The sequence below is a fragment of the Macaca mulatta genome, chromosome X (assembly GCF_049350105.2).
Source record: "Macaca mulatta isolate MMU2019108-1 chromosome X, T2T-MMU8v2.0, whole genome shotgun sequence".
NCBI lineage: Eukaryota > Metazoa > Chordata > Mammalia > Primates > Cercopithecidae > Macaca > Macaca mulatta.
In genome coordinates this window covers 23,180,278-23,195,997 of record NC_133426.1, presented here as the reverse complement: position 1 = coordinate 23,195,997, position 15,720 = coordinate 23,180,278, and the positions used below count along the sequence as shown (strand labels likewise).

Here is a 15,720-nt window from a genome sequence, read left to right as displayed (position 1 = left end):
CCAGGGCCTGTCATGGGGTAGGGGGAGGGGGGAGGGATAGCATTAGGAGAGATACCTAATGTAAATGACGAGTTAATGGGTGCAGCACACCAACATGGCACATGTATACATATGTAACAAACCTGCACGTTGTGCACATGTACCCTAGAACTTAAAGTATAATTTTAAAAAGTTAAAAAAAAAATAAAATAAACCACTTATGTTTACGATCAAGCCCTATTGTCCTGTTGATCTATGTCAGCTGAAACATACAGCTTTTCATCCTATTTTAGATTCCAGCAAAAGCTAAATATTTTACGAACTGCAATACTAACCAATTTTGCAAAGGGGTATGGTAAAATAACCTAATTTAAGATCCAAAATCATCATCTACAGTCCATTTTAAAGTGAAAATTCTTTAAAAAGAAATCCTATTTTTATCTTTTCTCATAGAAAAAAAAAAAGGACAGAAATGGGAAGTAAAATATTTTCCCCTATCGAAAATTTTCCATGTATAGAAGGCATCCAGGTTGCCTGGTGACCTCATTGAAAGGAACAGTATTCATTCTTCTTCCACCCTTACGGGGAGGTTTTTTCAGTACCCTTTTATAGGCAGCAACTTGAGTGTTGGCCTGTCTTCAAGGGAGATGTGGACTAAGATGGAATCATTTATTATAAAATGTCCCCATAAATCTGGAATATGCACCTATCATTTTTCCATTAGGATAGAAACTTAACAAAGTATATGTTGAAAAATTAAAATAAACTCATTCACTTTCTCTTTTCCCTTAGCCTTTATTTTCCGGGCTATATAGGGAAATGTCAATGCTTCAGAGTAAAGCAAAGTGGGCAAAAATCCAAGGGATTAAATTTAGTTTCAGTGGCTGTCTTCTCACCATAAAATATTTCCAAGTTAGCTAAATTAATTGAACATGCAGTTATGAAATGGAATGCCCCAAGGAATTGGTAGCAAAGGTCTGGTGTGATATATTTACTTTTCTAACCTGAGTTTTTCATCTGCATTACAGGTTTGGCTTCTAAAAAAGGAAGTCAGCCTGGATTGCTGACCCTTCTTCCATTTGTTGGAGAGTTCTCTCTGATGAGAGAATGTTCATGCAGAAATTATCCTATGTATATTTACACACACACACAAACTCTAGACATTCCCCACCATCGTGTGTGTGTGTCTGTGTGTGTGTGTGTGTGTGTGTGTGTGTGTGAGAGAGAGAGAGAGAGAGAGAGAGAGAGAGAGAGAGAGAGATCTGATTTCAGTTTCCATGGAAATGGGCTAAATAAGGACTTTAGCAGACAGCAGTGAGTGCTACTTCTCCTTTAGCTGTTCCCAGCTGCTGGGTTCCAGCTCAGTACTATTGAAACAAAATCTGAAATCATCCCAGTTCTTTACATTATGATATTGTAATTTGGTACCTGTAACATATAATTTTAGATTCAAACTTTCTTTTGTGACAGTGATAATCATTCATCCATTTATTTAGTCCTGTGAAATGAACTAAAAAAGAATACTCACCCAGCAACTCCCGACAATTGTTTTGACACCCCGTGTATATATACTGCTTTGTTACCTTCCTCCTAGGTTTTTCTCCTTTCTTTCCATACAGGTGATGACCTATAACTAATACACCCAACATTTCCTCTCCCCCAACCCTAAATACCCAGGGAAAACCAGAATTCTACAGAAAGAAGAGGCCAAGCTTATATTTTTTCTTAGGCTTCTGCTGACTTCCCGTAAGCCCAGGCAGGCAGGCATATAGGGTGCTTCCCACTACAATTTTATTTCCGCATTTGTGATTATATATTAAACTAAGGCCAGGAACTGGTTTTTCTTTTCTTTCTTCAGAGACAGAGGTGTAACATTGTGACTGTTAAGCCAAAGAAGGCACCATATACAAGGTTTTATAAAAAGACACCTGCTGCTAAACAAACAAACAAGCAAGTAAACAAACAAAAAAACCCCAAACTTCTGCCTGTAGGATATTGAGTCATATACACTTTTTTTTGATTGCTCATCTGGTACAAACAAAACAAAACATAAACAACAAAAAAGAACACATACTAATTACTCTTAAGAGAAATGAAATACCTGGACATAAAAAAAGAAAGAAACGACCAGGCGCGGTGGCTCACACCTGTAATCCCAGCACTTTGGGAGGCCGAGGTGGGTGGATCACTTGAGGTCAGGAGTTTGAGAGCAGCCTGGCCAACATGGTGAAACCCTGTCTCTACTAAAAACACAAAATTAGCTGGGCGTTGTGCACATCTGTAAATCCAGCTACCTGGGAGGCTGAGGCATGAGAATCGCTTGAACCCGGGAGACAGAGGTTGCGGTGAGCCGAGATCATGCCATTGCACTCCAGCCTGGGTGACAGAGTGAGACTCCATCTCAAAAACAAAACAAAACAAAACAAAACAAAACTAGAGATATTCCCCTGGCCCACTGACATTTCACTCTTTGTTGTGTGTCTAGTAGAGGATTAGAAATATACCCGAAAAAGTGAAAGCAAAAAAAGAAAGATGTGAGATGATAGATATGTTAATTAACTTGATTTAATCATTCCACAATGCATACACATATCAAAACATCACATTGTATCCCATAAATATATACAATTTTTATGTCAATTAAAAATAAATGAATAAAAAAGAAAAGGTGAAAGCAATACATTTGAAATCTCCTTTACATTTGAAATTTGATATCAAGATTGAAAACAGGATGCTTCAATGGAAGATGGGATTTTAATATGAAAAGATAGTCAACTAAGGACTCAATGTATTTGGCATGAGCCATTTCCCAGGTTTAGTGTGCTAAGTGACTTGGGGGCTTCTACATTGTATAAACTCCATGTGCAAGCATGAAAGATCGCCCTGTGGTGAAAGCTGGTCAGATGGAGAGGAACCGTGGAATTGCCAATCATCAGTGGGATGGTTTTCCCTGCTGATTTTGTTTCTGTGTAGGTGTGGGATGATGTAAATACATATTTTAGGCATTAGAGGAACTCAAGTAGTACAAAATACAGGATTTTTTTTTTCCTGAAAGAGTTGGCCATTTTTTATTAGATTGATTTTTTAAACTATCTTTAAAAGGGAAAAATACTGTACACATTTGCCTCAAATGTAACAAGTTTAGTCTTATTTTTCTAGATATTAAGAAATGCAGGGGTCTGGGGTGGCATACACAGCCTCTTCAGATAAAACATTTCTGTTTATATCCATGAACCATTGCCCTGTAGATACTGCAAATAAGCAGTATAAACATCTAGGTTTGTTAATGTTCAGAAGGGCCTTGCTATGATGATGTAGAGGGGCACTAAAAAGGATTTGTGTGTCTCCTGACTTTAGGTAAAAATTATAGTTTATTAATGCCCCTTGTTGCAAAGTATTACAGCTCTTTGCGGGAAATTGCTCTGGGTACATTTTTGATTAAATTCCACCTGAGCACATGCTGCCTGTCATGGAGAAAAGTGATGTGACTCACACTTTGTAAAGCTCTAGGTTTGACTATTATTTTTTTCTAGTAGGGTTTTATGCTTATCTGTCTCAAAACTGACCAAGCTGAACTCATTATTTGCTCTAGCATTTGGATACTTTTTCCTAGTTTGAAAATAGTTTATTATGACCAGAATCACCCACTTGCCTAGTGTGCAGAAACCCAACTAAAATACCGGGAAACACAACGTAACTATGGGGTCTTTTTGGAGGAATAGGTGATAAGATTTCCGAATACTGAATTAGTGCTTACTTTGATTGACAAGCTGTGGTCTTAGATCTATTGCCATGGAAGCAACTTAAAAATTAATTGTGATTTAGCCCAAAACTTTGCAAAATAAGATGCAATTTCAGGAACTTCTTTCACTAGCAATGACAATAGGAGAGGGGCCATGTTTAAATGTTTAAACTATTTTATGTCTAGGGTGAGGATCTTTTCCAACATTACTAAATATTTAACATAGCTTCTCTTTTTTGTTTTCTCACCTACTACAATTGGACTGTTAAAGGAACACTGAACAGTTATGACTATTTTGTCATTAATAATTATTGGCAGAGGTTATTTTTGTTGTTAAAAATACTAAGAGCATTGGCTATGTAGACATACTTTTTACAATTTTGAAACATTTGCACATTTAGAGGAGTGAGAGAAGTTTGATCAAGAAATTACTAAAAGCAAGCTGAAATTTCTTTTGTTTGGGCCTAGCATTCAATAATTCAGTAATTTTGCTCATGGGTTCTAAGCTGGAGTGTAAAGCACAACAAATAGTGGGTGGTTGTATTATGGGATCATAAACAATAGGAAGAGAACTTGAGTGTATTCTAAGTTGCTGAAGAGGAATTACAGGTCAATAATTCAAAAGAAAATATGGGGTCCCTTTATTTAGAAAAGCATAGATTCAGGCTCTGTGTCTTTACCTTATAGACAATCCAGAACAATTTACATTATCCTCAGCTCATATATTCAGTCATTCCTCACAGATGTGATTGTTTTCAGCTTCCCAATAATTACGTTTTCCCCGTTATACCGTATGCCAAGATTTTGTTGGGGAACTGCACTAGGGTTCCTCTTAATGTCCACTCCCAACTACTGTATGTGTGTGTGTGTGTGTGTGTGTGTGTGTGTCTGAGAGAGAGAGAGAGAGAGAGAGACAGAGAGTTTGGTATAAGCTTCTAAGCTTCTAGTCTTGGATAGTTCTTCTGTTGCTTGTGTGACTTTTCTCCTAAATGGATGTTGCCTATCACCAGGCCTCTGTGCATGGCACTTCCTTTCCTTGAGGTGGATGAAATGCACTGGTTTTCCCATCAAACTGATGCTAGGGATAAATGGAAACTGCCCACTTCTTCCTAAGACAAGGAGTTGGCAAGATGAAGGGACCACCCCATATGTCCTTCCTCACCACTTCTTTCCCCCTTCGCTGGATCACCAAGCAAATATTCTAAATAAATTTCCACAATTCCATACCTTGGGAGAGATCTCTGTGGTTTTGGGTCTATGCTATTCTTCTTGCTTATAACTTAGAAAATTCCAACAAATGCAGTTTTCCCACTATGAAACAGTTAGCAATTTTTAAATTGCAAGGCACATTCACTTTTCCAGGTTTCTTTTCTTTAAAGCATACTGTTTGGCTGCTCTTAGCTGTGCTCATGCACAAGAAACATACAGAAGGGGAAGATAACATTTTTTCAATGGTATCCTGCAGACGTCTGAAGCCTTCGGCCTGCCAAACCTTACAGAACTATAGGGCTGGGCTTGCCAAGGCTTTTTAATGTGCCTCAAATGTGTCAGGCATATTGTAAAAGGTGGTGTGCATGTGTATGTGTGCATGCACATCTGTGATGTGTGTATGTAAACATGTGCATGTGTCTAGGTATATGTTTCTATGTTATAGTTGTACACACATATATGCATGTGTACATATGTGTGTCAATATGTATGTGTGTGTGTGAAGCAGAGCCAGTGGGTCATTACCAGTTTGCCCAGTCATCCACAGTCCTGGGAGGCATCATGGCAATTGCCTTGGTGATTCTGGATCAGTGGGCAAAGGCAATTTTGACAGGGTGGTAATTTAAAGAATAAATATCTGAAAGGCTGAGCTAAACATGTTCAAGATTCATCCTAGAAAATTAAGGAAATTGTTTTGTCAGAGAACGTTATTAGTTTTCCCAAGCATGAGCCTGGAATGAGTAATGGAAATGGGCTGGGTCTTTGCCATTTGGCAGGAATTAGACAATGCACTTTGTGGATCCCAGTGAACAAAGCCCTCAAACTTCACATCAGATGTTACAAAGTTGAACTAATATTCCTCCATCTCAACAGAAGGCTTTCCTTATCATGGCTGGGCAGAAGATGATGGAAGGGGCACTGATCAGCCATTGGTGTCTCCTTTGTGCTTCATGCAAGGCCAAGTAATGATTCACCCAGCCTTTCCCATAGGTCAACCCAGGTGAATTCCATTGTGCCTAAAGTTATATCAGTAGCCACAGAGCCAACAAGTGCAGTATAGTCATTTATTTTCCAACTTCCTCCAGAAACCTATATTTTATCTAGCTTCTGACTTGGAGTCAAGAGAACTGGGCTTCTGCATATTTGTGAATAAAACACACCTGTCCTTTTTTTTTTTTTTTTCCTTTTTGAGATGGATTCTCACTCTGTCACCAGGCTGCAGTGCAGTGGCGAAATCTCGGCTCACTGCAACCTCTACCTCGTGGGTTCAAGTGATTCTCCTGCCTCAGCCTCCTGAGTAGCTGGGACTACAGGCATGTGCCACCACGCCCAGCTAATTTTTTTGTATTTTTTAGTAGAGGCGGGGCTTCACCATGCTGGCCAGGATGGTCTCAATCTCTTGACCTCATGATCTGCCTGCCTCGGCTCCCAAAGTGCTGGGATTACCGGCATGAGCCACCGTGCCTGGCCACACCTGTCCTTAAATGCACCCATCTGTCCATGGCCATGGTTGCTTCTTTGCCCACTATGAATATTATCAAAATGAATGAGATTTATTCTCTCCATGCTTGTTTGAGAGTAGGGTACTGCACATGTGTGAAAGCATGCCTAGTGTAGACATCTCAGAGTAGGGCTCATTTGGGAGCAGCCCTTCCAAGGATGTGGTATGCAGTTGCAAAGCAGCATATAACTATATATAACCTGGAAATAGGCTGCTCTTCCCTGGTTCTTTGACAGGGCACATTTCTATATGTTGGCTTTGTTGGCTGCTGCCTTTATGTGTGTATGTGTGTGGGATGGTTACTGAAATTTTGAGGCTATATATATTTTGTTGCAACAGTGAGAATGTGGTAGCAACCTGGTGTTCCTCTTGCCAACAAGAGCACAGTACAGAGGGCTCCTTTCCTGGTCCTGCTGTGGAGGGCATATTTAGCTGCTGCTAGAACATGAATTGGCACTGAAAATACATTTGCAGAATAAATGAATGAATGAAAGAATGAATGAAGAATAAATGAACAGAAGTAGGCACTTGGCTTGGGATGAAGAAACCACTATTTTGAAGCATTTTTGGATCCTTAGAGAAAAGATAGTTCAAAAGTTCTTGATTGCTCATTAGCCAAAATGAGGACACCAGGGTCACATTCCCAATGAGGTCTTTATTAATTTAGGACAGTTGTTCTTCACCCTTTTTGGGTTATAGACCTCTTTTGGAATCTGATGACAACTGTGAGCCCTCTTTAGGAAAATGCACATGTTGAATATATACACACATTTTTGCATATAATTTGATTTTAGGGAGCTCAGAGACCCCTCCCATGAACTCATTTGGCCCCCAGGTTAAGACCCCAATAATTTAGATGAATAGAATCTGGCAGTAAAGTGGCAGAATGGAGAAAGAATTGAGGCTAAGAACTAGATTTCAATTATATTCTCATATCTGTTTCTAATTAGCTCTGTGAATATAATTTCATTACTCCAGGGTTCAGTTTTCTCATGTGAAAAACAAAGGGGTAGGCTTAATTCTAACCAAAGATTCATCTGGTGTCAGCATTCTGGAAGGAGAAGCTGCTGGCATATTCCACAGGAACATCACTTCTTCCACCAAGGTTTCTCTGCTGGTTTCCTCCTTGGTACACATTGCTTTCTTTGTACTTCGAAAAGAAGGCTTCTTTCCTCACCAAGTAGGCTCCTAATCAGGTGGCACTAATTTTAATGTAACTCAAAAATCTGCACAGAGGCCATAGCTCTCCGGTCGCCTCACTTCCTCTTCCTTCCACAGTGCTCTCATAGTTATCAAAGAGGACTTCAAACAAATCACCTGGACAGAAGCGGGGCGGGTTAGAAGCAAGCTGGCGGGAACATCCTGGCACTGCCTATTCAGGTGAATGGATTATAGCTCATCCACTTTCCTCTTTGCTTTCTCCTGGACTGGCATGAAACAGAAATAAACAGTTGTAACCACCACAGGGAGGAACTCTGCAATGTGCTGGCTGCAGCCATTCTTAGTTCTTTGCCAGCGAATCCACTAACTTAATATTTTTCTTTGTATCACAGCTTTACTATGCTTTTAAAAAATAGGAACTTTATGTCTCTAAATACCTGGTGCTTTTAACACAAAATTGAAAGCAAATTACCTAAAGGGAGTGTTTACATTCCCTCAGACAAGCCAGGCACAGTTATTCAGTAATCAGTGGTGTCTCTTCCCCATCCCCAAAAGCAAGTGCCTGTATCCGTTTTTTTCAAAGATCATAGTATGATGTCGACATCCAGGACTTGCAGCCCCTTTCCAGTGGCCCCACTAAGTGGTGACCAGCTTCATTCTGAATGTCCTAAAATGATTGGTAATTAACTACCTTCTGTGGCAACTCACTGTATTTGTAGCCCTAATCTCAGGCTCAAATGTACTTCTCAGTAGCTTTACATCCCGAGCCCTAGTGCTACTGTGCGAGAATGAAGAATTACAAATAATGTCTTGAGTCTCTTTTCTTTGCCAGGCCTTTCCAAGTGTGCTTTCCAAATGTCATCTCTCATCTCACTCAATCCCCACAATATAACTGCAATGTCACGCAAAGGTAGGCTCTACGAGCGCAGATTTTTAAAAATCTGATTTGTTGACTGTTGTGTCCCCAGTCTCTAGAACAGTATCTGGGCAATATTTGGCACTCAATAAGTATTTGCTGAATGTAAAGATATTTACTGATATTATCCCCATTTTACAGATGAGAAAACAGTCAGAGGTCAAACACTACTATAAGCTACAGGGGTACTTTAATAGGATCCAAAAGAATAAAGCCATTATGAGGAAGGTAACATTTGTGTCCAAGAGGTTCTGCCTCATGCCACACCCCCAAGACAGCTGCCCATTCCACCTTTTCTTGTGATGGACACAGCTGAACCCCGTCATTGGCACTGGAGAAAAGTGGTGTCATGGTTTCAGAATGCCACTTACGATTGGTTGATGGTTAGTTAGAATTAAAGGGTCATAAGGGTTACCAAGGGCCTCATTTGGAGCAGTATATTGTACAAAAAGCGTGGCCATGGAGGATGGCATCTGATTATCACACTTCTGACTGAAAACTGAGGGAGTGAAAGTGGTAGGAAAGGCAGAAGCAAACACAACAAACACAAACCACAAACCAAATTAAAGCAAAACAGACATCAAAGAAACTAAAGACTCCAAAACCCAACACAAAGTAAAACTTATGAGCTGGAACAATGGAGAAACATTTCATGAGGGTTTGTCTTCGTTTTTCTCTGGAACAAACTATACTTCTTTTAACCTGAGGAGCCCTGATGCTACTTGTTGGAATGTTGCTGTAGGCTAAACAATAATGCCCTATTTCAAGTATCACTTTTTTTCTTGCAAACACCACATTCCTTGTGAATTTACATCTTCTTCTGAGTTTCACTCACTAATACCACCCTTACCCTGACTTTTAAAAATTTTCTTTATGAATGGCTAAAAAAATCCCAGTATGACAGTTTTTTAGTTGACCAGGAGAAATATTTTTGATGAATGGAATATTTTCTTTGGTAAACAAACAACAAACACCAACTCAAAACCAATCAAATAAGTTTCTTTGGTAAAGTGGACGTTAATGTCTTGGTTGGAATTAATTGAAAGGAAAAAACACCGCTTCTTCAAGTGTTTGCAGGGATCAATTTTTCCCTCTTTATAGTAATTCAAAAAGTAAAACTTGATGAAGTAAAGACTTAGATTTTATGGGGATGTGATTCTGAGTTACTTCTAAAGTGTCTTCTCCACAGTGGGGCTAAACCAATGAGGCAGAGCAATAATCAATAATCAGTATTAACAAATAAATAATAATTATCTAACAATAAATAATAAAGCTTGGCATGCATAATCTCCCAATAGAAAAATTCATTTCACAGTCAGAATTCCATAAGCCTTCATTTCAAGTGCTGAAAAGAGAAGTTGACAAGTTTGAAAATGCCCTTCATTAAAAAATACAATATCCCAGGGTATACAGAGACTCAATCAACTTGGAAAACTACTATCTGTCATAAAACAAAGTTCCACAGTAAGTCATTCTGGTTGACCAAATTGAATGATTAAATTCTCAACAAAATCCATTTAATTGTTGTGTGTGTTGTGTCAGTTTTGTGGAGTCGCTTTAAGTCGAGGTGCTCCACGTGGCTGACACTAAATCAATGACTGATTTAGAACACACTGTTCAGAAAATGATTTAGCAACATATGATTTAAGAATAAAACCAATCCCCTCTTCAGTTGTGTTTATAAATAATAGCCTAGTTGCAGGCCCCTTGGAGACAGAATTGATCGAAGATCTATTATGCAAACTTGCCCTTTTGTGAGGACTGTACTTGTCCTCAGATTAAAGCTTATTATCTTCTAGTTGAGTGCATAACACTTGTATTATCACTTAGTGTGTCTGCAGGGGAGACTGAGCAAGTGCGTAATGCATTAGCTACAATCCCCTGCACATGTATTTAGAACTGTATGGACAACAGTACATGAAATAGAAAGCATAGGTTTGCACTTGGTATGGTTACATCTGAATTATTTGGGCTTTTTTGCTGTTTTGGAAAGACAACGGCAAACCTAAACCTCAAACATTTTAATCCCAGACACTAAAAACATGTCTGCCCTGTGGCCAATAAAGTCCTATGTTCCTTCTTTGGAAATGCATTTTGAGAGGAGTAATAGCCATCTTATGAGAAAACTGAAAATTGGCCTGCCCTGTCTTAGGTATGCTGAAATGATGAAAATCCTTTAGTGGTGTGACCTGAGTGAGTCACTTTATTCTCCTAGGTCTCAGTTTCCTCCTCTGCAGAAGATGGGTAACTTGCACAGCATGTCTGCTAAGGTTCAGAAAGGTAAGATGCTTTTGGGAAATGCTTACCACTATAGATGTCTAAATAAGCTACATCTCCAAAAGGGAAAAATACTGTAGATATTTGCTATAAATGTAACCAGGTTTTAGCTTCATTTTTATAAATTTAAAGAAATGCAGGGGCCTGGACAACGTATACAGCCTTTTTAGATCTAACCCATTTCTGTTTAGATCTATGAACCATTCTTCTGTAGATACTGGAAGTCAAGAGTGTAAATATCTAGGCTTGTTAATACACAGAAGGGCCTTGCTATGATGAAGTAGAAGGACATCAAAAAAGGTGTGTGGGGAACCAGCAAGGTGAGGTGCAGCCAGTTTAGTAAGAGAATTGGACTGCCATCATTGATAGATTTGTATTAGTGAATACTTTGTCCAGTCTTTTCCATCTGTCTCCCTTTTGGCCCTTTATCTCCCTGCACTTCTACAAAGCTTCTCAGTGTCAGGACTTAGACTTACCAAAGATCTTCCCCTCTCTGTCTCTGAGCAGGTGTGTTTCATAGCAAAGGCAGACTGGCACTACAAGTTGGAAGCAACAGCAAATTACTATTTCAGTGTTCGTTTTTTACCCTCAGTCATGCGTGGGCAGATGTTTCTGGGTATCCATGCAAAAAATGCATGTAGGGCCAACCACAAACAGCTGTACCAGCTGGCTATTTTGTTGTCGTTGTTAAAATGGAGACACTATATCTGGGTCCAAGTAGACACCTGCTTTTGCTCCATCATGCCAGGTATTTGGGTTTGGCTCTGTGGTTTTGGGTCCCTGGATCCTCCTGCCAAGAGCTGTAACTAATAAAGCAGACCCATTTGGTGACAAGTGACAAGCTCTTCCAAAATAGAATCACACCAGTTCTGCAGTGCTGGAGCTGTCATTGGTTTTAAGGTGTTTTAACCAAACCAAACTATACAAATGTTAAAAGCATACCAATGGGGGAATATGATAATTTCATTCTAGACAACAAAACTGCTTCACCTGGGTGAATTTAGGGGTGAAACAATTTTAGTCCATGAGTGATGGCCACTCTACCACGTATCAGTTTCCAAGGCTCTGGCTTGCTTTTGCTGGTCAGAACTTTCAGAGCATCTCCTTTGGTGTTAGGGAGCTAGGTGAGACAGCTAAAACCTCAAACCACAGACCATGGCTGGAGCTACTGCTCTACAGAAGTTCTGGAAGCCTTATTGTTTGAACAATGCTTAAAAGCTGTTTCTGCCTTGGCAGTTGACCTTTCTATCAGTGGGTTTTGTCACAATGCCAGCAACATCTGCAGTTTGGATAAGACAGGATCCTGCTTGTTAATAAGCTTTCTTCTATTTGATCTTAGTTTAAGAGACTATAGGTCTCCTAGGGTGTGTGTGTGTGTGTGTGTGTGTGTGTGTGTGTGTGAATTCTCATAACAACTCTTTTGTTTTAAAGACTGAAAATATGCCATGCCCATTTCTCCCCACTGTCTCTTACTTTTTTTTTTTTTTTGGCAATGCCTGTTTCCTATCTTTAAAAAAGGGAACAACTTTGAATTTAATTGTTTCATTAACATAATCTCTTTGGTCTTGATAAGACCTAAGGTGAAAATATACCAAGCAGACATTATCACACTGTTGTAATTTGGTCAACCACACGGGTACTATCGATATCCACCATTTCTACACACTCAATTTCCTCCCGGTTCTCAGGATTTTTCTTCTCTTTCCTTTTTTTCTTAGAGGGTGGCAGGAAAGTCAGTATCACAGGTAAAATGGCAAAGCAGTGAAAGAAGGTGACAAATGCTATTAAAAACAAGCACCTGAACAGTGTACAGGTCAGATTTGAAGGCACAGCTGCAAGAGGAATCAGACCAACAATATAGCAGAGGTAACTCTGTAAAATAGCTACCCCATGCACTTCCAGGGCATTTTTTACCCATTTAGTTCTTGTGAAATCCTTGCCCAGAACAAATGTGGATAACAGTGGAGCACAATTGTCAATTGTGTAATTAATTCCATAAATTAAGCATAGCACAGAAATGCAGTCCAGTTCTACTTTCCATAATGTCATGAAACCTATCACTCCAAACTCCACGGACACAACTGTTAGAGTGATCCAGACGTTAATCAGTGAATCTGCCACCAGGAATGCCGAGAAGAAGAGCAGGAACAAAGCACTGATGCAGGAGTTGTGCAGGGGGGCTCCCAGAGAGGAGGCATATCGATCCATGTACACAAAGGACGGATTGAAGACGATGAACTTCACCTTGGAGGTGACAGAAAGTCTCCTCAGGGTTTCCAAGAGATCATAGAGTTCTTCTCTGTTTGTTTCCATGGTCTTGGCCACCAGAAACATTCTGGAGGCCACTACATCGACCTCATCATTGTATTTTTTAGAGAAGATGATGTCCTCTTGAAAATGTGAAAATTGAGGGGCTTTCAGAAAGGAATTCCTCAACATGTCTGTGAAATTTTTCTTAGGCAAGCCAGTGGATACATTGAGTTTCCGAAGGTAATTTAAATAGCTCTCAAACCAGGATATCCGCACAAACCCCTTGGTGTATTCTAGAACATCTTCTTGGACACTAGTGTTCCAGTATTCTATAGACTCATATATGTAAAACCCAATCACAGGACTGTAGTTGCTAAAGTACTTTTGCTGGGCAGTAGTGTACTCAATGGTTTGTGTCGCGGTTGCTACGATGTTACTAAGGTCTGACCCTTCACTGACCTGCAGATAGCCCATTAAGGCAAAGGAAATATAAATAAGGTAAAAGAGAACTACAAAAGGCTTGACATAGGTGTTGGTTATCCAGTCACAGTAATAGCGTTTGAGGAAACATACCAATAGGTGACTCTCGTAAGTGTTCGCTTCCTCGCCTTCGGTTGTGTCCTCACTGAATCTGGCTGTCAGGAGAAACCTGTACCATGCCGGCTTCTCCTGCAATGCCTCAGGCTTTGGGACTTTTCTACAGAAGATACTATGCTGGTAATTGTTTTCTATGTAGCCAGTGAACACTAGGCTGGAACCATAAAACGAGAGTACATAGAGGTAGTTGAAGAAGATTGCAATACAGGAATTGCAGCAGAAAATCCTGGCTGCCTCAATGTTTGTGAAAGGGCTGGCCCCTATGCCAAAGGTGACCAGGTACATGGCAGTGGTGAGAGAAAAGGAGAGCATGGAGTCTGCATAGACTGCTGCAGTTCTCTCTTTAACATGTTGGTCTTCTCTAGTTTTCCTCCAGGAGGATAACATTTCAAAAGTCCCATATAATCCATGACCTAAGGGGGCAGAAAAAGACCAGAGCATAAGTTTAAAGGACTAATCTCTTAAGAGGGAAATCAACTTGATTATGAGGGACTACTGGGTCAAGGCAAACGTAACCAACCCTAGTGGTGATGGGTATGTGAATGCCAATGATTTCTCCTATGGGGAGATAGACCCATGTTTTGATGAATCATAAATGTTAATAGATAATGAAAGGGCAGCTAGAGAAGCAAAGATCTTCATATTCCCTCTGGCTTAAGAAAGTTCTCTTCTTTGGAGTGTTCCACCAACCAAACTGCACTTAGATGAACTTTTGCCTATAGAAAGCTGAGTAGAGCCAGGCATGGTGGCTCATGCCTGTAATCCTAGCAACTTGGGAGACTGAGGAAGGAAGATGACTTGAGACCAGGAGTTTGATACCAGCCTGGGCAATGTAGCAAGACCCTCTCTCAAGAAAAAAAAAAAAAAAAGAAAGAAAGAAAGAAAATGAAAGAACTTAGCCAGGAATCGTGGCTCATATCTGTAGTCTTAGCTACTCGGGAGGCTGAGGTAGGTAGATCTCTTGAGCCTGGGAATTGGAGGCTGCAGTGAGCTATGATTGTGCCACTGCACTCCAGCCTGGGTAGCAGAGCAAGACCCTGACTCTAAAAAGAATAAAAGCTGATTAAACTTGTGCATATGTCTCCTGGGGATTTTTCCCATTAATAGCTTAGGGTTATTGGTGAAGTCTGGTTGGTGGAACATTCCAGAGAAGAGAAGATGTCTGGACACTCATCATTTTGCTTTCCATTCCCACAAGTCTGGCTAGGGGTCAGTGCAGAGGAAGACAGTGGGCAGAGGGTTCTGAGTTAATGTCTCGTCACCTCATTTAAAATTGGCCAACTGGCGGGTTTTAGTGATAAATAGGCAGTGTATTTAATTTGAGTCTTGACAGGAAACTAAATCACAGCCCCCTCTTTTTTCCCTCCCCAAATATCAGGGCAGGAAGCAATAAATCTGAGAAAGAGGGAAGCAAAATAAGTAGGAGTGAAGAAGTTTCAGTGAAGAAAACACAGAAAAAATAAGATAAATATGAACTCTCCTGGTTATTGATAAAAATTAGGATTCAGGTTGAAGGTTTATGACTTGCAATTTGTCTTCAGGGATCTGTTTGACCAATTGGTTATTCATACATGACTTATCAAGCAGTGATATAATACGTCAGCAGTGACTCTGCTAGCTTCTCTGCACTATTTGATAGTGGCATCTGTGGGAAAGAGCCAGATCAGTAACCCCTCTGCATAACTGCTTAGTGCCTTCGCCTCCCGGTTTAGTATTTCAGCAATACTGAAATAGCAGAGGTACAGTAAATGCCCATGTTCTGACTCCATACTACTGCCTGGAACCTGATCTAGCATGACTTCTACCACCTCTCCTAGTTGGAGTCAGACATTTCCCTACTTCAGGTCCCTGTGTTTCCAGGCCACTGCAACATTGGAAAGCCCACCAAAGTGACCCATTGTGGATTTCGATAACCCCTGTCTTGGCACTGAGTATCAGCAGATTGAATTTCCTGTTTCCATGCCTTGGCATATTCAATCCCATTATTGAGGATAATAAAATCTTTACCCTGTGGTACAACAGTCTTGTTTTTAAAAAGGAATTTAAAATCTCCAGCCAAGCATAATGCTGAATAAAGTGAGTCACTGT

The 15,720-nt window shown here is 40.1% G+C and overlaps 1 protein-coding gene across 3 annotated transcripts in view; it reads right to left on the bottom strand.

Annotated features, from left to right (window-relative positions):
• Positions 1-2,528: 2,528 nt before the first annotated feature.
• PTCHD1 (patched domain containing 1) overlaps positions 2,529-15,720 on the bottom strand; it is a 75,623-nt gene continuing 62,431 nt past the window's right edge. For all 3 annotated transcript variants that reach the window (XM_077988386.1, XM_077988387.1, XM_001088008.5), the window contains one exon: positions 2,529-14,045. In XM_077988386.1, the coding sequence (XP_077844512.1) occupies positions 12,391-14,045 (1,655 nt within the window). In that variant the 3' untranslated portion in view covers positions 2,529-12,390. The remainder of the gene's footprint in view (positions 14,046-15,720) is intronic.